Source organism: Galleria mellonella, unplaced genomic scaffold (genome assembly GCF_026898425.1).
Source record: "Galleria mellonella isolate WM207_F2 unplaced genomic scaffold, CSIRO_AGI_GalMel_v1 utg103, whole genome shotgun sequence".
Lineage (NCBI taxonomy): Eukaryota > Metazoa > Arthropoda > Insecta > Lepidoptera > Pyralidae > Galleria > Galleria mellonella.
Genome location: NW_026441966.1, coordinates 4,328,023 through 4,354,591, shown reverse-complemented (window position 1 = coordinate 4,354,591; position 26,569 = coordinate 4,328,023). Strand labels below are relative to the sequence as shown.

General features: G+C 33.4%; 1 protein-coding gene and 1 long non-coding RNA gene across 3 annotated transcripts; both read left to right on the top strand.

Moving 5' to 3' along the window:
* The first annotated feature begins 894 nt into the window (after positions 1-894).
* LOC113517427 (uncharacterized) lies at positions 895-26,247 on the top strand. Of its 2 annotated transcripts, none has more exons than XM_052902672.1 (17): positions 895-1,125; positions 1,211-1,455; positions 2,650-2,860; positions 3,980-4,188; positions 4,400-4,507; positions 4,986-5,195; positions 8,603-8,782; positions 13,944-14,058; positions 14,792-14,993; positions 15,258-15,546; positions 16,383-16,555; positions 17,073-17,302; positions 17,393-17,498; positions 18,982-19,287; positions 19,753-19,944; positions 20,932-21,056; positions 22,314-26,247. In XM_052902672.1, exons 1-17 carry the CDS (start codon positions 1,072-1,074, stop codon positions 22,533-22,535), a joined length of 3,177 nt encoding a protein of 1,058 aa, XP_052758632.1. In that variant the 5' UTR covers positions 895-1,071; the 3' UTR covers positions 22,536-26,247. The 2 variants fall into 2 exon arrangements, with proteins under 2 accessions (XP_052758632.1, XP_052758592.1); XM_052902632.1 differs by having other exon boundaries at positions 896-1,125; positions 20,932-21,080.
* On the top strand, positions 8,974-13,117 carry LOC128202438 (uncharacterized). Its single transcript, XR_008253777.1, has 3 exons — positions 8,974-9,683; positions 10,092-10,528; positions 13,042-13,117. It is a non-coding gene; the product is annotated as an uncharacterized LOC128202438 (long non-coding RNA).
* Positions 26,248-26,569: the final 322 nt, after the last annotated feature.

The window sequence follows — 26,569 nt, the reverse complement described above, 5'->3', positions numbered from 1 at the left end:
CCGTAATTGAACCTTGTTCTTAGGGTTAAAGTGAAGTCAAAATTAAATTTTTCAATAAATTTACACTGCTGACATTACATTGTGAATTAACGTAATAACGCTACAATTTTTTTTCTTTAAGAAATCTTTGGGTAAAACAATAAAAAATAGAAATAACTAAAAACACTTGTACTATATTTTTTCTAGTATAATACATATGTATATGGAATATTCTAATGAAAATCTTTATTATGTTTCTAACAATAAGGATTGAGAGAACAATTATCTATTTTTAAAAGTAAAATAAAATCTTAACATTTACTTTTAAAACTATATAGAGTATATTGTATCTTTTCGAGAATCTGTTCGCGCGATCATTATCATATTCTTACCCTTATCCTAACTATTATTTGGGGTCGGCGTAATCTGTTTGCGCGATTAAGGTAAAAAATTGCTCTTATCATCTCATCTTCTTTAATCCCACATAGAACTGTATATCAAATTTCATGACGTTCGGTTAAACTGTTTAAGCACGAGGAGATATTAGCAAAACAAACTTAGTTTCATATTTAGTAATCAGTGAGAAGGATAATATTAGTTTTTGTAAATGGTTGTTTTCATGGTAAATTTGTTCGCAGAGCTAGTAAAGAATTCAGCTGAGCCATACTTACACAACGTATTGATTTTACTTTTTATTTTATTTTTAATTTTTTTATTATTATACTTGAACAACGGATCGTTACTACTACTACTACTACGTCGTACTATACCTACAAAGTTACTTGTTCTTAGCTTATAATAGTCCTAATAATTTAATATATATAATTATAATAGTTAAAACCTTAAGATAAGGTACCCATAGATTAAGAATAATAATACTTGCAGAGAACTTTGGTAGAGGGCAATACTTTTTTTTGTTTTTTGTTTTGATTCGTTCGTTTTCGTATAATAATCGAATACGGAAGTTGTCTTGGTTTGTATGTTGATACTCGAGTTGCGAAACGTTTTCTATCGCTTTTCAGAAATAATAAAAATGTCTAAATTATGGTGAATGATACCTCGGTGCCGTGATAATTAAACCAATCCTTAAATATGGCCTCGAGAGGTGACAAAGGAAACGGTAATGGCGAAGAGCAAATCGTAGAGGTAAATCGATGTGGCCTAAATTTTTTTGATAATTATAAATAATGCCCTGCGTGATTTATGGATTTTAATGGAATGATGGTTCCAGACATTAGCGGAGGTGTTCCGTTGCTTCATCTGTATGGAGAAGCTGGTCGATGCACACTTATGTCCTCATTGCTCGAAGTTATGCTGTTATGCGTGTGTGAGACGATGGCTAACGGAACAGAGGTCACAGTGTCCCCACTGTCGAGCGGCCCTGCACTTACACGAGCTCGTCAACTGCCGCTGGGTGGAGGAAGTCACCCAACAGATAGAGACTATGCAACAGCAACATGTCCAGTTATGCCTTCAGTATGCGTTTAATAGACCGCCAACTTTGTGAGTGATCCTTGTGCCGAGTGACAAATGTATGGGAAGGCTATATGGTCAGCTGGTGTGCTTCATTTCCCCATTACATTATCTAGCCATCATTTGTAATAGATGTTTAATCTTTTGTACAAAAGTATTCTGCTCAATTTAAAAAAAGATTAAAAGAAAATTAGAAAAGTAGATTGCTCGGGCACCTCTGTCACACATTTCATTCTATCTCACACAAAGTTAATGGTCTATATTAATTTCATATTGTTTTTATAAGTATATATGTTTTTCTATGTGATTATAATGGTTAGGATATAATCTACCAATGTATCAAATTTTATTCATATTTGTTCACCTGTTTAAGCAGAATTCAGTAACAAACATCTAAATAACTAAATATCTAAACATTTATGCAAACTTTCATATACATATATAAGTAGGATTGACAATTATGCTTCAGAATTTAAATCCTAAATAGCAGTTTAAACTACCAGCTAGAAAGAAATGATAAGATATTAAATCATCCTATTTTGTTTACATTAAAACCTTGAAAAAAGTAAACAGTTCTGGTTAGCTTTATTCAAATGATATCTATAAAGGGTTAAACTATGTGGATGCTGTAAATTACTGCTACTTTACATTATTCTGTCATATTTGTTAGTTGTTATTATTGTATATCATAGTTGTTAGTTACTTTAAAAATGTTTTAATAAAAATTTTTATACAATACTTTCATGTACTTAATAAGACTTTATTAATATTACACTATGATACAATTCATAATTAGAAATTGTATATGAATATGGAATATTAATTCAAATAATAATATCAATCAATATGATTCTATTAAATTATGGGTTTTGTTGTTACTTTAAAAATGCAATCCAATAATTTTTGTTAGTAATTATTTGTAATATTTATTAATATATCACACTTAAACAGCTAAATAAAATTTGATAAATCCATTTTTAGATTAATGTTCAAAGGAAAATTTTTATACTAAATTATATCAATGCTACAGAATTCATCTCCTGAAATATAAGTATTAGAAGTCTGTAAAACTACCAATACTATTACACATTCCAAATAGATTAGTGCTTAATATTAAAAATACATGTTCCAATGAAATACTTTCATCTTTGGGATTTGTATTGTTATAAATCTCCAACATTTTTCTATTTTTCACAGATGTCCTACGCATCAAGAGAAGTTGACTGTTTACTGTTGGACATGTCGCCGCTGTATCTGCCACCGCTGTGCTCTGTGGGGTGGTACCCACTCGGGTCACACATTCAAGCCACTTGAAGAGGTGTACGAGCAGCATGTGACACAGATACGTGATGAGGTCTCCCAACTTAGGAGACGACTGATGGAACTGATCAGCTTGGTACAGGATGTGGTAAGATGTTTACAAATTCTTCATTCATAATTATTTGTATATATGATATGATAGTGATAAATCCTTATTGTACTTATAAAAAAATATTAATTGTATTTATTGCTTATATTCTTATATTCTCTACTTTGTATAATGCAAATAAAAATATATTATTCATTTATATGTTAAGAGCATTGTTTATTTACTAAAATATGTTTATTAACATTTTTTTTTACTTTTAAGACAAGTTACCTTAGTTCTATCTATTGGTAAACAAAATAAATTTTCTTTACAATATGCATGATGTTAAAGTCTTATTCTATTATGCATATATTAGCAAAAATGTGTATCAATAGATTCAATTACTATACTTTTTGGTTGGTTCTTTGTTCTGAGTTTTAATTCTTTATTTTTATATCTGAATCCACTTTCATGAGTTTTTGTTAACATTGTATATTTTTTTAGCAACACAAAAGTAAATTCTAGAGATTTTGGTATTAGAAAATATTATTAATTTTTCAGTTAACAATAAGTGGTGTTCCACTTTTATATTAGATAATAGGTAGAATTATCTAGATTTTTATATAAAATACCATAATCTTAGATTATATAGATAGAGCATAGAGTATTAAAAAACGTGTCATATTTTAGTCAACTAATTGACTGACTTTTTTTGTTAAATCAAAACAAAATGTTGTTTTTTAGTGTTGCAAGTAATTTAGGGTTAAATTTGAATTTTGCTCTATTCTGCAATAATTTAAATAGACATATGTATGTGTTACTTATAAATTATAATACATGTGTTAATTAGAAAGGTGGATATTTTCAATGATTTAAAATCAAAAATATATTTTATGTTTACACTCTGATATAAATCAAAGTTTATAAATAAAGATAAGCATCATTATGTATCATTATGCACTATATATCTTATTCTTTCAAATATATTTATAAAAATTTTTTATAGTTTTTATTTTTCAAAATTTTATCTATTAATATAAATTTCCCCAGTTAAAACTATATCAACTGTACTGGTAACCCGATTTACGCAAAATTGGATAAAAAACTTGACCTATTTTTGGCGAAATATTTGTACATGGAGACACTACATAATTTAAGATCATAATATTCAATTTACAGGAACGTAATGTAGAATCTGTTCGGGCGGCTAAAGATGAACGTGTCCGCGAGATAAGAAATGCTGTTGAGCTTATGATATCTCGCTTGGATTCTGCACTAAAGGCCAAACTTCTTACTTTGATGGGACAGAAGAATAGTCTGACACAAGAGACTGAGCAACTTGAGCATTTGTTGCAAGAGATTGAACGGCAACTGCACACTAGTACTAGGTGATTATTTGAATATTAACGAATGGCCCTGACTTTGTCTGCATTAACCTTGTACATTTTATGATAATTCAGGATAAGATCTCTTTTTATGCCAAAGAACTTCCATCAAATGGGATTTTGTATAAAATAAATTTATTTTCCTTCATTCATATAAAACTATGTTGTCTTATTGGTCATCGTAAGATGTTTAATAATGTTTATTAATTTACAGATCTGAACTAATAGCAAGGAGTGGTGAGTTATTAAAAATGATTCATCAAGTCCGCAAAAAGCCAATGGCTAGTTTTGTGACTGCCCCGGTACCGGCCGATTTTCACAGGTAATAAATGTAGTTTGTAACTTATTAATAAATGTTGGTAAAATAGAAAATCATCAGTAGAAATGTCTAGTTTTGCCGGTAATATAATTTCTGATACGATCAAATCAATGGTCATGCGAACATCATTGTTATTGTTGTTCATGTCATTATTTATTTAACTCATTATTCCACCTTATACATAAAAATATACATTATTTCTATTGACGATAGATATGATTTTCTATCAGGACCACACCTTTTTTAGTCACTTTATAAAAGTGACTAAAAAAGGAAGTGGTTCTCAGTTTGCTTGTATATTGTGTATATTTTTTTTAAAGCAATTGAGTTTGGTTACTTTGTGCTGGGTCTTAATTAATTTTGCCATTCAGTAGTAAATTCTGTTGTTTGACCCCAAATATTTGTTTTTTTTTTCTTAGCGGATCAGTCTTTTATAATTTATTTGACACCCATGAAAACACAAGATATATTATGTGTACAGCGAAATCGTGCCGAGCTACGACAGCAGCACTTTTCCGCTGACTAATTTCACCCAGTTGCGGCACGCGGCCGCGCCCGTGTACTCGGCGCCGCTGCACGTCAACGGACTCTGTTGGCGCCTCAAGGTCTATCCCGACGGGAACGGGGTCGTGCGAGGCAACTATCTCTCCGTCTTTCTCGAACTTAGCGCCGGCCTCCCAGAGACTTCCAAGTGAGTTCTGTATTTATGCCTTGCCCTGGTATATATTGTCTATAAACGACATGAGAGCTTGGACAGGCAATAAGGACAATAGGGATACTCCCTATTGTTGATAACTTGGCCACTAAAGATAGTAATAGTTTGACCTTAAGTAACAAATTGGTGTCATTTGTAGACCTATGACAAGAGTAGTTGAAGACAAATAAGATGACAACTCACTACACTAATGTAGTAAGTTGTCATCCAATAAGTGACTTTTGTTAATATTGTACTTTTAATAATAATATATAATTATAGGTGAGTAGATAGTACTTTTAATATATTGCAAATAATGCTATTTTAAAACAAGTACTTAATATATTTGCTATTATAAAGGTGTCCAATGTAAGATATAAAAAAATCACAATTGAATAGTGAAATGTTAAGCACACAGTTTTCATATAACCTAACCAGTATAAAATGTTAAACATTCGAATTGGAAAAAAAATACAAAAAATATGCATCTTTTTTATATACTTGACAGAATTATGTGTTAACAATCTAAACATGTCGTTTAATTAGTCGTTTAAAAATAAAACAAACAAAAGTATTTATAATGACTTAATATAGCCTTCTAACTATTATTTGTTTATTTTATATACAGTAAAATTCACGCTTCCTTTGTTCGCGTTTTCACTATCCGCGGATTAAAAAATTTCGATCCAATTTCTATATTAACGGCTCAAGATTTATTTATCCGCAAATCTAATCAGTACATATAAATAAAAAGGATTCAGTATCCCTTGTAAACATGTCGACAAATGGACTAATAAAAAAGTAAAATGACCCTTATTAAAACTATGCCTAAAGTATTTTGTCAAATGTTGTCGCCGCTGTATAAGTGGTTCAGCTTTACATATTCAGGGTTTCTGCTCAGAATTTATACCCCACTTATACTGTACTGATATTTCGATACAAAAACATGTCAAGATCGTTTAATTATAGTGCCTTGTATTTATATATCTACATATACACAAGGCATTATGATTTTATTTTTTACTAGCGGCCTGTCTCGGCTTCGTACAGGTGGACATTTTTACATTTTAAAAAGTGGCCATAAAGGCTGCACACGCGACGGAAACTTAAAAATGGAATAACTTCTCCCGTTTTCCCAACATTTCCCTTCACTGCTCTGCTCCTATTGATCGTAGCGTGATGAAAAGTATAATATAACCTGCCCAGGAGTATGAAAAATAATTGTATTAAGCTTCGTTAAAATCCGTCGAATAGTTTTTGTTTCTATAACGAACATACAGATAGACAGACAAAATTTTTATTGATTGCATTTTTGACATCAGTATCGATCACTAATCACCCCCTGATAGTTATTTTGGAAATATATTTTATGTACAGAATTATTATAAGTATAGAATATAGATTTATACATATAAAACAGATTATAGATAAGTAACTGGTTGGGTTATTATGAAATGTTTTAACAACTTTGTAGTGTCGTGAAACTAGTGTAGAATTTTGGCACTATTTTAGCACATTCACCATGTTGAAAATTTAAATGAAATATTTATAGTACACAATATAGCTAACATGGTATTTCGTTATTGCAAGCACTGCTAAGTTAAGGGTAGGTAAAAGGTAAGTTATCGCCGGCTAGATGGAATTTTAGTTGATTGTAGTACAATTAATCTATATGAAAGCATGCTAATAGCATTTTGTAATTCCTTAAAGCTTGAGTCGTTCTCCAACTGTTAGAATTCTCATTATTAAACAGTGTTTAGTTTCTACATTGTTTACGTCAAATTTTTTTTTAATGCAATTTCATCCTTAAATGTTATTAGGTCTCTCGAAATAATAATACTTATTGCTTACTCCTAATTTTAGACGTTTAATCCTTGTAATATTATTTTCTTGATGGTTCCTCCTTCGAGTCTGCAAAACCATAATAATAATAAAAGCTAGACTGATTTCTAAATTATAAGGTTTACACTTACACTCAGCATATTGCTCTTGCTATCATATTCACGCTTATTATTGCTTAGAATTAATCACCTTCTATGGATTTTGTTATATTTCCCCACTCTGTTATTTTTGTCGTATTGTTAAATAATTCTTTATTTACATTGTGTATGATAATATAAATTCAATTTTGTCATTTATAAAATTTGATATGTGTATAAAATTAGGATGTAAGTTTTTTTTATGCTTTTTATTGTAGATAATTGAATTTTTGAATTCCTGTCTTTAAATCTGGATGTTACATACATAAATTAAATAAGTTCTGTGTCGCGATGTGCAGGCTTTTTATAAGTAAAAAAAAAAAAAATAGAAATAATAATAGAAGTTTTTTTTTTAGTTGAGGGCTTATAAAAAAGAACAAAAAAGTAGTCTTTTTGATTCTTCTCCAATAAAAAGCATCTTTGATTATTTATTTTACTTTTTTTTATTTATCTCTAAACTATGAGCAATGCAGTGTTCGCAATTAGAACAAAAAAGAGCAAATATACATTTCAGTGTCCATCAGTAACATTCTTGCCTTAATTCTAAGCTGCAACGACATACACAGTTACTTAACTGTTAGAATGTTTTTAATTCAATATCAATTGAAAAAACATATATGCCATGTATAACATATATGTAATGTAACTGAAAAAACATATATGTAATTTAATAATAACGGTTTTGTATAATGTTTTACCTTAACCTGTTATTTTATAATTAAAAATATTATACAAAACTGTATGTAGGTATAAAAATTACTTTTAATCAAATCCAATTTTGAGATTAAGGAGATTATGAATAAATATGAGAATGGCTATTTATATACTAAAACAGTGTTTAAAATTTTTAGACTATAGAAAATCGGATAACGTGGTATTTCTTGATTATATAAACATAAAACCTTTTGTTGCAGTATGAGTAACATGTAAGTGCTGGCAATTTTTTTTTTGTGGACTTTTTTTTATGCAACTTAGAGTAGCAAACAAGTTGACGGCTTACCTGATGGAAAGTGGTAATCGTCGCCTATAGATTTATGATAAAAATGCGGTTTATTAAAAGTACTTATAGGAATATGTAAAATTATTAAAGTATTAACAACGTCATAGAGGCTTATTTAAATGTCCAAGTTTGAAACCCTATCATTGAAGTCATAACATCTATCCAATTTACATACAGTGAGCGTCTCTTAAGAGCTTTATTTTATATTTAATAATTCGATATTTCGTGGGCAGCACTTCAATGTGAACTGAATCTAAGAAATGGATTAAATATAAGTACCATGAATATAATTATCTTCCTTTTTTCTATAGTCTAAAACAGTACAATAGCCTTATTTTCTATTACAAGAATATTTAAATGTATTTATACAATCATCAAATCAAACAGAAGACGTCGTCCAAAGTCTAAGGCCGAGTTTTCACTAGATACGAGTACCGCGTGGAAATGCTACACCAAGTGTCGCGGGACCCGTCCAAGAACATCGTGCGCGAGTTCGCGTCCGACTTCGAAGTGGGCGAGTGCTGGGGCTACAACCGGTTCTTCAGGCTCGACTTACTGGCCAGCGAGGGTTACCACAACCCTGATATGGATACACTCATACTGCGGTACGTATATGCTCGGAGCTTCATAACTAAATAGCTCAGTATATATATATATATATATATATATATATATATATATATATATATATATATAATTTTATATTATGCTTAATAAAGAATAAGCATTTTTATTAAATCGAATTTTCTAGACCCCTAATTATATTTTTTTATCAACTGTACTTTTATGTCTGTTGATATTATTTAAATTAATGTGCAAAAATTAATCTCTCATTTGACTAAAGACTGATATTGAATGACTCATGTATTTAACTTTCACTTTGCTACGTCACCGCCCCACTCTTTTCCGAACGATACTTCTATGCGCTTGAGAGCAGACTTGCATTGACTTCCTAGTAGCACAGTAGAGAACACCAATATAAAATAATATTGGAGAGCTTGTTTTATTGATTCAAAGCCCAATTTCCCATAGGTTATGGGCCCAGTTAACGTCTTTAAATTATTTTGATATTAAAATAATATGTGTTAAATTAAAAGTAAGTTTAAAAAAAAAAAATCGTATAAAAGTACCCTCAGTCTATTATCAAAAAGTTACTTTTATTCATATCGTTTATAATGGAAAATTTGAAGATGAAACGAAATATCAAACCTTTTAATGGGGAGAAGTACAGTATATGGAAATTCAGAATTCGTGCTTTATTAAGTGAAATGGATGTAATAAAAGTTATTGACGAAGAACCGGAATATCGATGCAGCGAGTGGGAGAAAAATAATCGAATTGCGAAAAGTATAATTGTTGAATATTTATGTGATTCCTATCTCTGTTTTGCAAAAGAAGATACGACGGCTAAGGAAATTTTAAATAGTTTAGATTCACTTTATGAACGCAAAAGTATTGCTACGCAATTAGCCTTAAGAAAAAAATTATTGGGATTAAAGCTACAAGGTGATATGACATTAATTAAACATTTTGCTGTATTTGATGATCTCATTAAACAGCAGGCGCTAAATTAGAAGAAACTGATAGAATAGCACATTTGTTGCTTACACTACCCGCATCATATGATGGTGTTATAACTGCTATTGAGACATTGTCGGAGGATAATTTAACTTTGGCATTCGTGAAAACAAGACTTTTAGATCATGAAGTAAAATTGAAAAATGAAAGTTGCGATACAAGTGTTAAAGTGCTACAAATTGAGAATAAATCAGAATATAATAAAAAACGGAAAATTGAGAATACAAAATCATTATACAAACATAAAATACAAAGGAATAATAAGTTTCAATTCATAAAGTGTTTTCATTGTGGACGCAAAGGACATGTAAAAAAGGATTGTTATTATTTTAAAAGGATGAATCAAGAGAAAACATCGGATGTAAAAAGAACTAGAACAATTCAGGCGGTAGAATTAAATCAAGTACCCTCATCAAGTTTTTCTAGTTTTGCTTTTATGACCGCCGATTATAATAATTATGAAGAAAATAACAAAATCACATTTCTATTGGATTCTGGTGCATCGGACCATATTATTAACAGGGATGATCTTTTTGTTAATTTTACATATTTATGTCCACCTCATAAAATTTCGATTGCTAAAAATGGTGAATTTATTTCAGCTACGAAGAAAGGTACTATGCAGGTTACCAGTAATATGAGTATTTCAGGCATTTTAGAAGATGTACTCTATTGTCGTGAAGTTCCATACAATTTACTATCTGTTTCAAAAATGCAACAAGCCGGGTTGACAATTATTTTCGATAATGATGGTACCCAAATATATAAGGATGGTAAGACTCTAATGAAATTTTTTAAATAATTTAATTGCCTTAGATTTTATAATACCTGCAAAAGTAAATAATTTTGTTTCTCAAATATGCAATGCACAAAATAATAATTATAATTTATGGCACCAACGGTTAATATGAGTAAAAATAAATTTATGGAATTAAAAGATTATAATATGGTTGAAGGCATAAAAGAAATTGAATCGATAATACCTAACAATAATTTATGTGAATCATAAATGGGAAACAGACTCGACTACCATTTAATCATAGTCAGGACAAAAGTCATATACAGCGACCTTTATTTGTCGTTCATTCAGATGTGTGTGGCCCAATCACTCCTCCAACTATAGACAGCAAAAACTATTTTGTTTTGTTTATTGATCAGTATACTCATTACTGTGTTACCTATGTAATAACATATAAATCGGATGTGTTCACTGTTTTCAAAGATTATGTTGCTATTGAGGCAAAATAATTTAAAAATAGTTAATTTATATATTGATAACGGTAGAGAATATTTATCTACCGACATGAAAAACTATTGTGTTGAAAAAGGCATTACTTTTCATTTAACAGTTCCAAGAACTCCTCAACAAAATGGAGTATCGGAACGTATGGTTAGAACTATTACTGAGAAAGCCCGTTGTTTGTTAAATGGCGCTAAATTAGATAAAGTTTTCTGGGGTGATCTATTTAATATACTAGATCGTTAAAGAAAACTCAAACTCCATTCGAGATATAATAAAAAACCTATAAAATACTTAAAGGTTTTCGGCTCTACAGTTTTTGTACATAGTAAAACCAGTAAAACTAAATTTGATGACAAATCATGGAAAGGTATACTGGTGGGTTATAACCAAACGGTTATAAAGTTTGGGATACAAAATGCGAAAAGTATGTTACTGTACGGGATGTCATTGTGGATGAGACCAATTTTATTAATTCCAGACCTATTTTAAAGTATTATATAGTGACATACAGTCTAAATCAGTGTCGTTGAGGGATCATCAACAGTCCTAAATCAGATGTGTTGAAATCTGATGAGCATAATTCTAATAAAATTCACATAATTAGTGATGAGGTAATTAATGTACCATACGTACCTAATAGTAGTTCCGAAAATAGTGAAAACACCGATAATACATCTAAAATTAGGAGGAGTGATAGGCTTAAAAATCGTACCCCTGTATCCTATAATGAAAATGACGACAACAATGATTATTTAATGTGTGCGCAATCGATAGTTTGCGAGGTACCGAAGTCATTTAATGAAATTAAAACTCGTGGTGATAGGCTTAAATGGGAAGTCGCGATTAAAGATGAATTAAATTCTCTTAAAACAAATAATACATGGACTTTAGTTCCTAGGCCTTGTAATAAAAATATCATAGATTGTAAATGGATTTTTACAATTAAAAATGATGAATTTGGAAAACCTTTAAGGTATAAGTGCGCGTCTTGTTGCCAGAGGTTTCAGTCAACAGTATATGACTGATTATAATGAAACCTTTGCACCTGTTGCTAGAATTGCTAGTTTTAGATTTATAATTAGTTTTGCGAATCAATTTAATTTGTTAGTTCGTCATATGGACGTTAAAACCGCGTTTTTAAATGGTAAATTAAAGGAAGAAATATATATGGAAATTCCTGACGGTATAAACTGTAACAAAAATTACGTTTGTAAATTAAATAAATCATTGTACGGACTCAAACAGGCAGCTTGCTGGTTTGAAGTATTTGAGCAATCACTTAAAGAAAAAGGTTTTCAAAATTCATCAGTCGACCGGTGTATTTATGTATTAGATAAAGGAAATGTTAATAAAAATATTTATGTGGTGCTTTATGTTGATGATCTAGTCATAGCGTGCTCTGATATTCAAATGATGAATGAATTTAAAAGATATTTAATGAGTAAATTTAAAATGTCTGACTTGAATGAAATTAATTTATTTTTAGGCATCAGAATAATTAGGCACAATGGTCAAATAACGTTAGATCAAAGTGCATATATTAACACAGTTTTAAATAAATTTAATATGCAGGATTGTAAGCCTGTCAGTACACCTTTGGAAAATAAGTTAAATTATGAGGCATTAAACTGTGAAAATAAATATAATGCACCTTGTAGAAACGTTATAGGTTGTTTGATGTATATCATGTTATGTACTCGTCCAGATTTAAGTACGAGTATCAATATATTGAGTAGGTATATATATATATATATATATATATATATATATATATATATATATATATATATATATATATATATATATATATATATATATATACAAAGAGACAAATGTCAGTGGCATATATATATAAGTCTCTGGCAATAAGCATAAATATAAATATCACAAATCCTATTATTATTTATGAAGATAATAATGGTTGCATTAGTATTGCAAATAATCCAACCAACCATAAACGGTCAAAACATATTGACATTAAATATCATTTTTCCAGAGAGCAGATTGAGAAAAATGTAATAAAATTAAATTACATTCCCACAGGTCAACAACTAGCTGATGTTCTAACTAAGCCGTTGCCAGCGATCAGTTTTCAGCAAATGAGAACCAAAATAGGCTTATATAATATTATATAATTATTGTAAAATGTATAAACAATAAATTGTAATTTGTTTATTAAGATATTAATGGTCTGATTAGGTTTTTCTGGGTTTCCCTAATCCAAAGCAACAAATGTTGGACCATGTTTTGTATTTTTCCCAGCAATTACTAGGAAGTTACATGTGATCTGTTTATATTATATAATTGTGATTGTATATGATTATTTAAGGTTAATGATAATGAATGTAAGTAAAGATTAATTTTTGAGGGGGCGTGTTGATATTATTTAAATTAATGTGCAAAAATTAATCTCTCATTTGACTAAAGACTGATATTGAATGACTCATGTATTTAACTTTCACTTTGCTACGTCACCGCCCCACTCTTTTCCGAACGATACTTCTATGCGCTTGAGAGCAGACTTGCATTGACTTCCTAGTAGCACAGTAGAGAACACCAATATAAAATAATATTGGAGAGCTTGTTTTATTGATTCAAAGCCCAATTTCCCATAATGTCAGTAATGATTACATTAATCTATATTAAAAAAAAATTGTGATAAGTTATTCTTATCCAAACAGCTTTACAGATGTTAATAATATGAAAGATATTTATATTAACAGGGTTGTTTTTTATATACAGGAGCACCTGTATAATAAAAAACAACTCTCTAGGGCACCTGTATACTTACATTTTATTTAGAAATAAAAATTATGTATTAAGTACAATTAAAGACTAGGTTTTTATACTTTTGATAGTGTCCTATTGCGTCGATACTGGCTGGATATACAATTTATACATTTATTATTCGTTTAACCTTCATTTATGTATTATTTTTTGTTAAGGTTCCAAGTCCGTCCGCCCACGTTCTACCAGCGCTGTCGCGACCAACAGTGGTACATAAACCAACTGATAACAATGCAGAACCAGCATATCTTGCAAATAAATGATCTCAAAGAAGTGAGTATTCATATTTATTAAAAAAAATATGTACTCTAAATTCTCACTACTAGTCCGTTTTGATAATGATCTATATAATATATAAATGTTATTATAAAATAAAAAAAATTTTCTTGCTTAAACTTTTTTGTAAAATAAGAAATCTGTAGTCAATAGTTGTAAAATCTGTGGTTGATTGATTTTTATAGTTGACTAAAAAACGAGCAGAAAAAAAAATTGCTGGGGAAAAGGTCTCATAAATCATAATACATATTGTATTGTAATACACTATCGTGATAATAAAGAAAAGAAAGAATTAGACTTAAAACAGAACAATGGAATCAAAACTTGCTCCTACACTGCTAGCTGTATACAGAAGTTCAAAGTTGCTTAGTGAACTATGGAGAAAGCCATATCTGAAAGCTATCTGAAGCAGGGTATATTAAATGAAGAAGCAGTTACTGATATATTCTAAAGGATAAGCAAGCTGACGTGACATGAGCCCAGTGCAGGAAAATGCAGTGTTGGAGAAATCAGTGAATGTTGGTGGCTCAGGGTTCTATGGCGGATTTTCGTTCATTTTCAACAGTGGGTTAATAAATAGCTGAAATGATAATGATGGGATAAAAACTATCTTGTATATTAATTTGGGGAGGTCCACACACTTACCGTTTTGCAAGTCTTTTAATAGAGTTATCGAAACGTGTTCACGTTCCCCTTTACAACATTAGTAAGATAAACACGATGGTGACAGCGTCTTTCGCTGGAGATGTCCCGTAATTCGCTGTCGGCTCGGCGTGCGGCGGGCGCGGCCGGCGCGGGCGGTGCGGCGGGCGGCGAGGCGGCCCAGGATAACCCAGTGGACGGCGCTCTCAGCGACCCTGCCGTCTTCGGCCCGCAGTGGAAGTTCCCCACCGCGCACAACATGGTTAGCGGACAGCGGCTGAATAATTCAAGTAAGAGCATTTTAATTTTTTAACAGCTCAATCCATTCTAAGTCAAATTTGATATCAGGGACCATAAAGTTTTTTTTTGTCTGTCAAAAGTTACTTTTTAAGATCTTAGTACAATATGACAAAGAGTTTTCATTAAACCTTTAAGTTTCAAGGCAGTTACAGATACATCTAATTTTCACTCCTGTCTCCATGTCACGTGAAGCGTGAGAATATGCAAATTATAATATATAACGGCAGTATATCGAGACAATAAAACCGTTTCAGGTATACTGAATACGGCGATGCTGTGCGAGGACAGTCGCAACAACGAGGTGTCAAGCGTATCGGTGTGCGGAAGCGGCGCGGGCGCGGGTACGGGTACGGGCACGGGCGCGGGCGCGGCAGCAGCGGCGGGAGCGTTTGCGTACGGAGATGCGCTCGAGCGGCGCCTGGCGCACTACACGCACGCCGCGCACGCCGCGCACGCCACGCACGCCACGCACATGCACGCGCACGCACACTCTGCGCATCAGCACGCGCTCGACGCCGGCTACGGGCTGCCCTCCACCTCGAGGTAGTTTTCATTTTTGTCATATTTAATTAATCAACCTAAAAAATAGAAATAGTCTCAACTGTTAACCATGAAATTTTTGAATAGATTTTTTATAATTGTTTGATTTTACTACTGTATTTTTTTTTATGGTAGAAAATAGTATGGTAACGGTAACTTCGCCTGCGCCAACGGGATACGCTGGCTGAGCACCAGTGAAGGGTGATAGATGAGAATTGAAACAGGCCAGTTAGCCCATCATGATAAATTCATCAGGAATTAACCATGATAGTTTCCGGGGGGAAAGGGATTATTAGTAATGGAGACTTAGAATCCCATTGCTAGCAATATACCCAACCAGGTCGACCTCCTCGCGGTTCCCCCTGGAAACTATCATGGTTAATTCCTGATGAATTCATCATGATGGGCTAACTGGCCTGTTTTCATTCTCATCTATCACCCTCCACTGGTGCTCCGCCAGCGTATCCCGTTAGCGCAGGCGGGGTTACCATACCATTTTCACCCATCAAAAAAAAAAAAAACCATGATAGTTTCCAGAGGGTATCGCGAGGAGCTCGACCTGGTTGGGTATATTGCTAGCAATGGGATTCTCAGTCTCCATTACTAACGATCCCTTACAGAACGGCAACAGAACGTTATGTATGTCCCTGTTATAATGTGTAGTTGTTTTCTTAAGATATTAACACATTGTAACAAAACTAGTCATAACTCGATTTTTTTTATGAAACTTAACAACAGACTAATATCATAACTTTCATATATATTTAAACAGCATTCACTATTTACTCATAAATGAATTATGTAATTTAATATTCTATATAATGTAATAAATGTTTTAGATCAGCGAATTCACTTCACGTGTCGGGCACTGACAATATGGCGTTAGTGAGTCTGCACACACTGTTGAGCGCGGCGAACGCGCCGAGCCGCGTGCCGAGCAAGCTCTCGAACAAACAGCCGCGTCCCGACAGGCATCAGTACGTGCCCGCTAAAGACTCTTCCACATTAACCGGTAAGTGTAATTTTATCTAATATGTTTGTTTATATAACACGTTAAAAATGGTCTAATATCAATATTTGTTTCATTTCATAATTAATACGTTTAATTATGTTTTTTACTTTGAACAATCAAGGGATTGATTGGTGAAACGTAGTCAGATCTTTATATGTGATTTGCTTTTTTCAAATGTGTATAAATAGTTGAAATCAGATTTTTATTGATTCCCTTTATCCATCTATTCAAGTAGAGACATTCTGATCCATTTACAGGTAAAAATCTGTAATTGAGATTTTTCTTATGAATACACAAATAAAATACAAGCTGACCGTCCACCTAATCGAAAGTGGTAACTGTCGTATTTAGACACGAACAGTACCATGAGCATCACAGTGTACTCATTATGTCTTGCCTCCTTATCCTGTAATAAATGTTAATTTAGTGAGATTCTTAGAACTAAAATGCTTGGAATTTATCAAATCTCATCCAGTGTACATGTTTCTGTCAAAGCAATATATTTTTTATTTATTAGCAGTGGCAAGTAGTCCAGTGACGGAAGTGAGTCCGGTCGCAAGTAACGCGGTGTTGCTATCGTCCGTGTCATCACCGGAGCTAAACGTATCACCGGGGGCGAGCGCGGGGCCAGGGACGGGGGCAGGGGCCAACACTGAGCCGCAGGCGGCCGAGCCCGACCCCCAGGCCGACAGCCCCAACGCTACACAGAACGTTCACGCCGCATCCGAGTCCAGCAGTGACACTGGGGTTAGTTATTGATAACAAAAAATATTTATCAAAATAATTCCCAAAGTGGAGTTTGAATATAATTAAAACTAGAATAATATTTTCCAACAGGATCTGATGTTCAGCGAATTGGAAGTGTTTGCAGACGAGACCAGCCCTAACAATGTGGATGAGAACTCCAACGAGGAGAACGACGTAGACGATGAAGCTATGTCGGGTATGTTTACAATTAGATATTCGAAATTTATTAAAAAGTTGTGTTTAGGAATATTAAAACAAGTAAAAAATATTCTTGGGTTTGAGAAGCGTGTCTTATAGTGATGAGCATTAGTTTCATTGATAAAGGTACAAGTTCTGAAAGTAAACAATTATATTTAATAAAAAAAAAACAAGGCGGCACAGTAACGAGAGAAATATCCTATTTCTCATTTTCATATGAATAAAAAAAGAGGATGTCCCGATATTATTTTTTCGTTTGATCCCGTTAGTGAGTTTGTTCCCTATCCACGTATTAACCTCCTATACCTGTCCCGGGCTTGCATCCTTTCCCCCGACCTACCTTTATCCCTTCCGCGGCAGAGGCGTCGTCCGCGAGTGGGTCGTGCGAGTGGTGCGGCCTGGGCGAGTCGGGTGCGTCGCTGTGCTCGGACGGATCGCGCTCCTGCTCGTACCGGCCCGTTCGCCCCCGACCCAGGCCCCGCGTGCCCCGACCACCCCGCCGGGTCAACACGCCCCGTCGACTTCGCGCGTCCCGCCCACTTCCATACGCTGCAGCGTTGCGTATTCACGCTGCTGCTGCCGCTGCAGCCGCCGCCGCCGCCGCCGCCGCCGCCGCAAGAGACAGTTGCGGCGATATATGAAATACACACGTTGCACACTTACGTTTCGAAATTGAAATACTCGCATAATATTTTTTTTTTTTAAATTTCCAAATTGCAGTAGTGTAAAAATCTTTTACGATAATAAATTTTTATATAATTCCATTACTAACAGGACTTTACATCAGTTTTAGAGTTCGATCTCACTTAATATACTATAGTTTTTTTTATTTCGAAAATGTAATATTAGTGTTATTATATTTTAATTTTCATTACATTAGATTATTTTACTTTTCTTATTTTTTTATATATAAAAAAATAGTTTATAAAAGATGTAATTGACAAATTGAAAGGGAAATAATCGACAGCTGACATAATTACAGAAAAAAAATGTTGAAAGAAAATCTAATGAATAATTAAAATAAGTAAAAAAAAAAATATTCGTTAATGATTTATGATTCAATTAAAAAGTAATTTTAAATTTTATTTTACGTAATTAATTGTTACTAACACTGTCAAAGTCAATATAGTATTACATAATACACTGTCCTTTCATTTGCTTTAATAATTTGGTTTGTAAGTAAGTAGTATCTCTAAGGCTAAGGTCACGTTAAGCATATTTATAAATAAGATGCTGTGTATGTCTACAAACCGTCGGTGACTGATCGATAATATTTGTAATATGAAAAATCTGCGTTAATTGTCACGTACAGGATATTTCGACACTATGGATTATTCGACAACGGCGTAATTGGTTTTTCGCGCGCAATTAGGTCTATGATTGTATTAAGTGTTCGCGACAGAAGACGTGCTTAATGTGTCGTTAGCTTTAAGATTATTTTAAAGTTCTGTTACAACACTGATCGTGTGCGTCGATTGCAGGTGAGAACGACATCGAGGGTGCGTGCGGGGGCATGTCGTGCGGGGCGGGTGGGGCGGCTGGGGCGGCTGCAGGGGCCGGCGCGGGGGCCGCGGGCGGCGAGGGCGACATCCTGAGCCGGCTGCTGTGCGCCGTGCAGTCGCGCGCGGTGACGCCGGCCGGCTCGGACGGTGCGCCCGCGCAGCCGCCACCGCCCGCGCAGCCGCGTGACCACGCCGACCCGCAGATGTCCACCGCCGCGCACACCGACATGCTGCTGCTCAATCTCATGCGCATCAATGGACTCACGCCTAAACATTCCAAGCACGGTTAGCATTTGTGGGATATTTTTATTATTTAGCATTTATTTTATTATTATTCAGTCTATCAAAATAAAAGTGTGGATAATTAATACATATTTTTTTGTAACTTAGAACGGCAAACAAACTAAAATATATTTTTGGAGTTTTTTAATACGCAAATACTCTAAATATACGTAGTGTGCGTAACTATATAAAATATTAATAAAAAAAAGAGTCGGCTAATTTGATAATCGATTGACAAAAAGTTGATCCGTTTTTAAGACTCGATGCTTTATCTATATAATCTAACCTCTTTATTCATAAAATCTACTACGATCTTTTTTTAGCTATTGAACTATTTTGTCACTTTTTATTCAAATTTTGAATGTAGCATAAAAGAGACAAAACAGTTCAATAGCGAAAATAGACTTATGAGATTTTTTTATGAATAAGAACGTAACTATAATAATAAGAACATATATGTTGCGGCAGGTCCTAAACGCAACTGGGCGTCGAGTACGCTGGAGAGCGTGCCGGCCCGCGGCCCGGCGGCCGGTGCTGGTGGTGCTGGTGGTGCTGGTGGTGCGGGGAGGGCGCGGCGCGCGGGCGGCGCGGCGGCGCGGCGGCAGCGCCCTCTGTCGCCGGGCCAGCTACGCCGCCGCGCCGACACGCACGCCGCCACCGGTAAGCTCCTGCCTGCCTAGTAACTAAACATTGGCTCCCACTCCCACACGTAAAAAACTACTTTAACTGTGTGTGTAACCTTTTAGTTGTTTTCATTTAAAAACTAAGTTATTGAACCGATTTCGATAAAATTCCTATGGGATCAATCTGTAAGTTTATTTTTTTAGCCATAAAAAGAATTTTCCAGATCAGTTTAGAACTGACGAAGTTATGAGGTAACAAACAAAAAAAGAAACACAGCTTCCTACTTTTTGAAGTCAGTAGAAAATGAAATCACACAGCCAAACTCCTTACATGAGACACAAACCAAACCTCTCGATACATGCGCTTCGTCAGCGCTCACATGAGAAGGAACAAATTTAGTGCAATTCGCTATCTCATTTTATCTCGTGAAATCAATAGTGATAACGATTCTATAAATATTTGTATTAATTATTTAGGCTGGGTTCGATCCCTGTCAGTATTCTAGGAATAGGAAAAAATTTTCTATATAAAATGTTGTATGGAAATATTCTCATACCACATTCGAGCTCTCAGTGTTCCAGTACATTCTCTGATGTTCTGCTCAACATTTCATCGGTATTTTCGATTTTTCATGTCTTATATAAGCTTTTGTGAGTGGATGAATATAAGAATATTAAACAAGAATATTATATATAAGATGTGAATATTAAATATAAACTAAACTAAGATGACCAGATCTTAGTTTGGATCACTTTCACAAATTCATTTTAAACATTCAGCAATTTAAACGTGTTCAAACAATAAAAGTTTATTTCAGTGGAATATTTCCACACCAAGTTACTTGCCACTTGACTAAATTAAGAAAATAGTTTGAATTATTTAATTCTAATACTGTCCATCACCAAATTTACTTTTTTAGTATAACATATAATGGATATTCTCTAAATATGCATATAATTAATGAGTGTATTATATTCTTAAATGCAAAATAACTAAATGAAATGATTGTTGTTCTTATTGCAGGTCACGGCCCACACATGGGATTGACGCCGCCCAGCACACCGGAGCGGGGAGCCCTGTCGCCTGTATCGAACCTCGCCCTGCACGACTACTGGCCCTCTGTCTCATCCATCTCTGACAATGACGAGGTCGAATTCATTTTGGACTACAACGTAAATACAACTAACTTTATATCCTATTTATTTTTATTTACATATAAGGTAACTATGTCTATACATGTTATTATATACTCTCAATAAGGTTCACATTACATTAAACAAATCTTTCGTCGCTTATGCCTGTTGTCACTTGTCACCTCTAAAAATCCGTGACGGAGTAAACGCTGGCGCTAGCTTCATATATCGCTTCTAACTCGCTTTATAATATGTATCCGTATTATTCACTAAAATTTATAACAATTATAAAGACGCTGGTAATAGTACATTACTGCAGCGGCTGGCAACTGAGGCATTGATGGACGAACGTGCAAATGTGGGCCGAGGCGTAGCCGAGGCACACATACGTGAGCCCATCAATGCCTAGTTGTGGCCAAGGCTTGTATAGTACTTTTCTCAAACAATGCGCGGAAATCAAAAACACAACTTTACTTTTTAAGTTCAATGACAAATAACGAAGAACAATAATAAGTTTTCACGCGCCGTAATGTGCCTTTGTTTTTTTTTCAATAAACAGCTTTGTTTGCAAGCCAGTTCGAAATTTAAATAAAACCTTTTATTAGTTACCTCCTTGGTAGCCATGTGGACAGATATGAGTTTACATATTAATTTATTTGGCCGCAAAACACGACAGATATGGATTTTCATACAACTTTTGCCGGCCGCTGCCCGCATGTATCCGGCCAGTACGGCAATTTTGATTTATCTCTAAGAAGATTGTCAAAATAATGCTCACATTTCCAAGCATGTTTGAGAAATATTTATTTACAATGTAATTCTAACTAGCTTATACCTGACTGCTCTATTTACTTAATATTTGATTGGACAAAATAGGAATGAGATGTTTAGTTTTCAATCTTTAATGCTTCTATTGTGTATCCATATAGAAAAAAACTAAAGATACCAGCATTAATTACGATCAGTCTGTAAAACACAAAAGTAATATAAGAATGTAGACTCTGTTCGATTTTTGAATTTAAATATCATTCCTTCTGTTCGGAATTGGCATCAGAATGAATTTTCAATTATGCCCATTATGGTATTAGATTAGTAGAGTTTAGTGGAATGGCTACTAGGTCTGTTAAACTGTACTACTAACATGCCTTCCAAGATAAATGACATGTCAGCAATGGTTTGTTTAAATTAAAAAATAAAAAGGATTGAAAAAGAAATGAACACATCAAATATATGTTAAAATATTATATATTAATTAATAAAATATATCCACAGGACACTTTATTCGATATGCTGCTGAACAGTTTGTCGCTGGAGAGTTCAGGCGCGACAGGGGAGTCGAACGAGGAGGGCGTGCGGCCTCCCACGCCGCCCGTGCAGCCCTGGAGCCCGCCCGCCCCCGCCCCCGCCGCCGCCACCGCCGCCGCCGCCGCCGCCGCCGCCGCCGCCGCCGCCGCCGCCGCGCACGTGACCCCCGCCTCCCGCGACGCGGATTGACTACGCGACCCCCACGCTCCACACGCTCGGTACTACAACCTACGTGCCGCGCACTACCCGTATCGCCGGGAATATTTTCATTGAATTCGCTAATGACACATTAAGCCGATCTTCGCGGTTCCTTGGCGGAACACCAATACGTATTATTACATTTACTATACTGTCAGCCATGTCTTGTTACAATTTTCTTGTACAAAGCGTCACATTCACTGGATGATTAGCAAGGACTGTATATAGTAGGCATATAATTATTTATTATGTTTGAGGAATGTATACGACCAACAACTATGTTTCGCTCTGTCTTCATTAAAATTGAAAAAAAAATAATGATCGCCTAAAATCCATTTAAAAATGTAGGGTACGGGGATAGCAACTTAGTGTTCAGGAATGACAACTCATGAGGAGAACCATGGATGTTACTGTGTCTTCTGTGGATCCCCATGATGCTGTATATATGTGACGGCTGTCACTTTTCATCAGGTGTTCAGCTTGTTAGTCATTCTAAATTGCTTAAAAAATCGGCCAAGAGTGAGTCAGACTTGTGCATATTATACAGTATATATAGTATATAATTATTACTACAGTTCCGTGTATATTATATTTGAAAAAAAAAACAATGATTTTCCCCTTTACTTGTGCTTTACCACATTGCTTCTTAATAAATTTCATGATTCGTAAGTCAATGGGAAATATCCTATACGAGTAGTTTTTAATCCTTTGCAAATGTCAAAATATACGCAACAAACAGCTGATATTTTTAATTAAGAAGTTAATTTTGTACAGTTTTAAGGGTTTTGTAGGCTTTATTATTTGATATTAATTTCAGCTTGATACCTTTACTCGTTTCTGAGAAAAAGGGTCTTGACAGGCGATCAGACATTCGGATAATAAAGTGATCTTATAAGGGTTCCGCTTTTCCTTTTGGGGTATGAATCCCTAAAAATATTAATTTTCAGTGAATTAAAAATTTGCACAGATATTTTTTGGGGCGAAAGTCGACAGACAAATATCAGCTTAATGTGGCATTAGCTTTAAATCTTTGATCGTTTTGGGGGTCATTGCACTATCATTATAGGATCAATTTAGCATTTCATTAAGCACTTTGGATATTAGTGAAATATTTTATAATTAATATAATTTAGCAGTAAACGAATAACATCACTTATCGTGCAATATGGTGTAATAACCCTCAAAAACAGGTTATGTTACAGTATTTTCCTAAAAAATATATCAAAGGATCTGATTTGTTAATAGAGTCGGTTGCTTGTAATTTAAACAGTTTTAAATGTCTTTGATAATTTGAATTCTTGGATTGAAATGCCTCTTTTGTAATCTTGACAGCGTGTTTTCTTATTATTATTATTTATTTACTTGATATGGCGCTGGTACAGCTGTGAAACAACCTTAAGGAATTGATATCAGTTGTCTAAAGATAAGTGCTATTTTCCATAATTTAAGTAGAACTCGGAAAATATAGTTTTCAATGTATTCCTTAATATTTAATTATAATATATTTTTAAATAGTCGAAAGTTCTTTAGATATTGGTTTATTTATATTAATCTTCAACAATCAGACGAACGCTCATGAATATTTTCGATTTGATATTTAATTAATGATATTAAATTAATTGTAATTGATAATTTTATTTAAATATTAGAAAATAAATCTAGCCGTTTTCTTTTTTGGTGTAGCGTGCTGTATGTGTGGGGGAGTGTATGAAATATATGACATTAGATAGGAATTTTCAAAATTGTAAGATCTCCTTTTAATTTAGTCAAAAGTTCATGACATTTTTGTGAGAAAAAATATTCCATGACTATTTATATTTATGAATCGAATTAAATTGAATTGTTTAAAAAAATTTCGGCTTTTTGTCACTTTCATATTTTTTTTGACAAATATGCATTGTCAAAAGATATATAAACTGAAATATATAATATATTGTAACCTTGTCCTATGTATTTAAATTTAGTAATAATTTTCTAGTATATTCAGAGAATACTTTTATTTTTTCACAGCATTTCTTTTAGCGCATTTATTATTTTTTAACGACATCGTATTAGTGAATCTCAGGAACTTTTTCTATAAAGTTCATGTCATTCTACATTATAATAGTTTGTTGAGTGTGTGTATTAAGGTAGTTGATATAAAACAAAACCTCTCGCACACCTCTCAAAATTTACGATAACTTTCACAGAATACTGACAAACTAACTTTTATGATCAGAAATTAACAGTTTGTCGGTTAAAGATGAATGCAATGATATTTTATCGCCGCTTTAAGGGTCTTAGCAGATACGATGTTTTTAGCGTTAACGATTATTAAAGTTATTATATGAACACGGGTAAAAACATAATTTGACACGATCAAATCGTTTTTTTGAGATTTTAATGCTCTATAATGTCACGCTGTACTCTATCGTAGTCATGAAAACGAGTTGTACATCGGGTAATTTCTACAATGTTTCTTAAAACAATCATTGATAAAGGGTGTGATTTCTATACAGCGTTCGCTAAAATATGTGTTTTCGACACAATGATCGATTCTTAAAATTGCATGATTGCATGGAATAATCGTAAACTCGTCGTTTGGCGATACTAAAAGCATCATGTCTGTAATGCGCAAATTTAATTTTTAGATCCTACGATCTTTTGAGATTTTGTAAGAATTCACACTTTTCCGTGCCTTCTTTCAAAATAACAATGAGGCCGTTCTGTGACGCCATTTTTTACTATTTACCTCTTCAACTAATATTTTAATTTGATAATTTCGCGAAATAAATATTTTATGGATCAACTAAAATTCAAATTTTTCTAAATCAATTAAAAAAATAGTTTATATTGGTCCTTACAATAAAAATTTCACTGTGATATCAAATTAAATATTTAATTATAGAGATAAGTTTTGAGAGATGGCTCCTCAGAATCGAGCCAAATTTTTCGTAGGTTTCTAATCATATATATTATAATATATTAATAGAAATCTGGTAGTTGTTTTTGGAATAATAATTTATACGTTATTCCGATAAACTCTTCGGAAGATTAAAAGTCGTATTTAGAAAGAGGCGCTGCTAGTAACTCATTGAAATGGTAGTTTTATATTTACCCTTTTTGCTAATCCTAAAGTTCTAACATATATGATATTATATTGCCTACCACTTGTCGGGGTATGAAGGTTCTTCGATGATTCATCTCTATAGTAACTATTAATACGAGAATAGGCATGGAAATTATTGCTACAATTGATTCATTATAATTTAGTGCAATTATTATTTTTATTCACTGTCATAGCAGTACCTCTTTCTTAATCTACGACTAAATATTATACACGCTTGTTTCTGTATCTGTGTAAGCTTTCCATAATATTCGTTGAATTAGTTCAAATTGGTGTTAAATGTGATTGTAGCAAAGTTAGTCCATAGTCGTGCACGTATTTATATTTCAACATTTAGATAGGATGTTCGACTGAAAGTTCAAACGCGTGTGATCTGCTTTAAATAAGGCTTGAGTACTGAGTCATGTTAGTTTTTCGTATTAGACATAGACTGAAATGCAAATTCATAAAAGGGTAATATTGATTAACATCGCTATCGCATATTATAAATGGATGTAATTTTTATTTTATAGCAGATGTTCTATTTTCGAATTTGTATTGATGAAACTGATTGAATGAGGTTTTTATTTAGTTATCGAATAAACATAATGAAATTTACGAGTCGTTTTTTTGTGTTCATATTTATAAATATGAAACCAAATGGAAAATCCTAAAAAATCCAATCCTATAAAGTTTATTACGGTTATGTAAAATCTTTTTTTTTACAACTTAGAATGGCAAACAAGCTGACGGTCCACCTGATGGAAAGTGGTAACCGTCGCCTAAATTCACGCCATATCCCACCCTTCAAACAGAAACACAGCCATGCAAACATAGCTGCTTCACGGTTTAAACACGAATAGGACAGAAGTACCCAAGCAATCGACTTTTGTACAAAGTCTCCCTCTGGTAAATATATAATAAAATAATAATAAATAAT

Bases quoted from the DNA above. Each gene is read 5' to 3' on its own strand.
- LOC113517427 (XM_052902632.1), top strand. From the start codon at position 1,072: ATGGCCTCGAGAGGTGACAAAGGAAACGGTAATGGCGAAGAGCAAATC. The intron at 2,861-3,979 runs GTAAGATGTTTA...TTCAATTTACAG, and splicing joins TCAGCTTGGTACAGGATGTG to GAACGTAATGTAGAATCTGT. The intron at 8,783-13,943 runs GTACGTATATGC...TTTTTTGTTAAG, and splicing joins ATGGATACACTCATACTGCG to GTTCCAAGTCCGTCCGCCCA.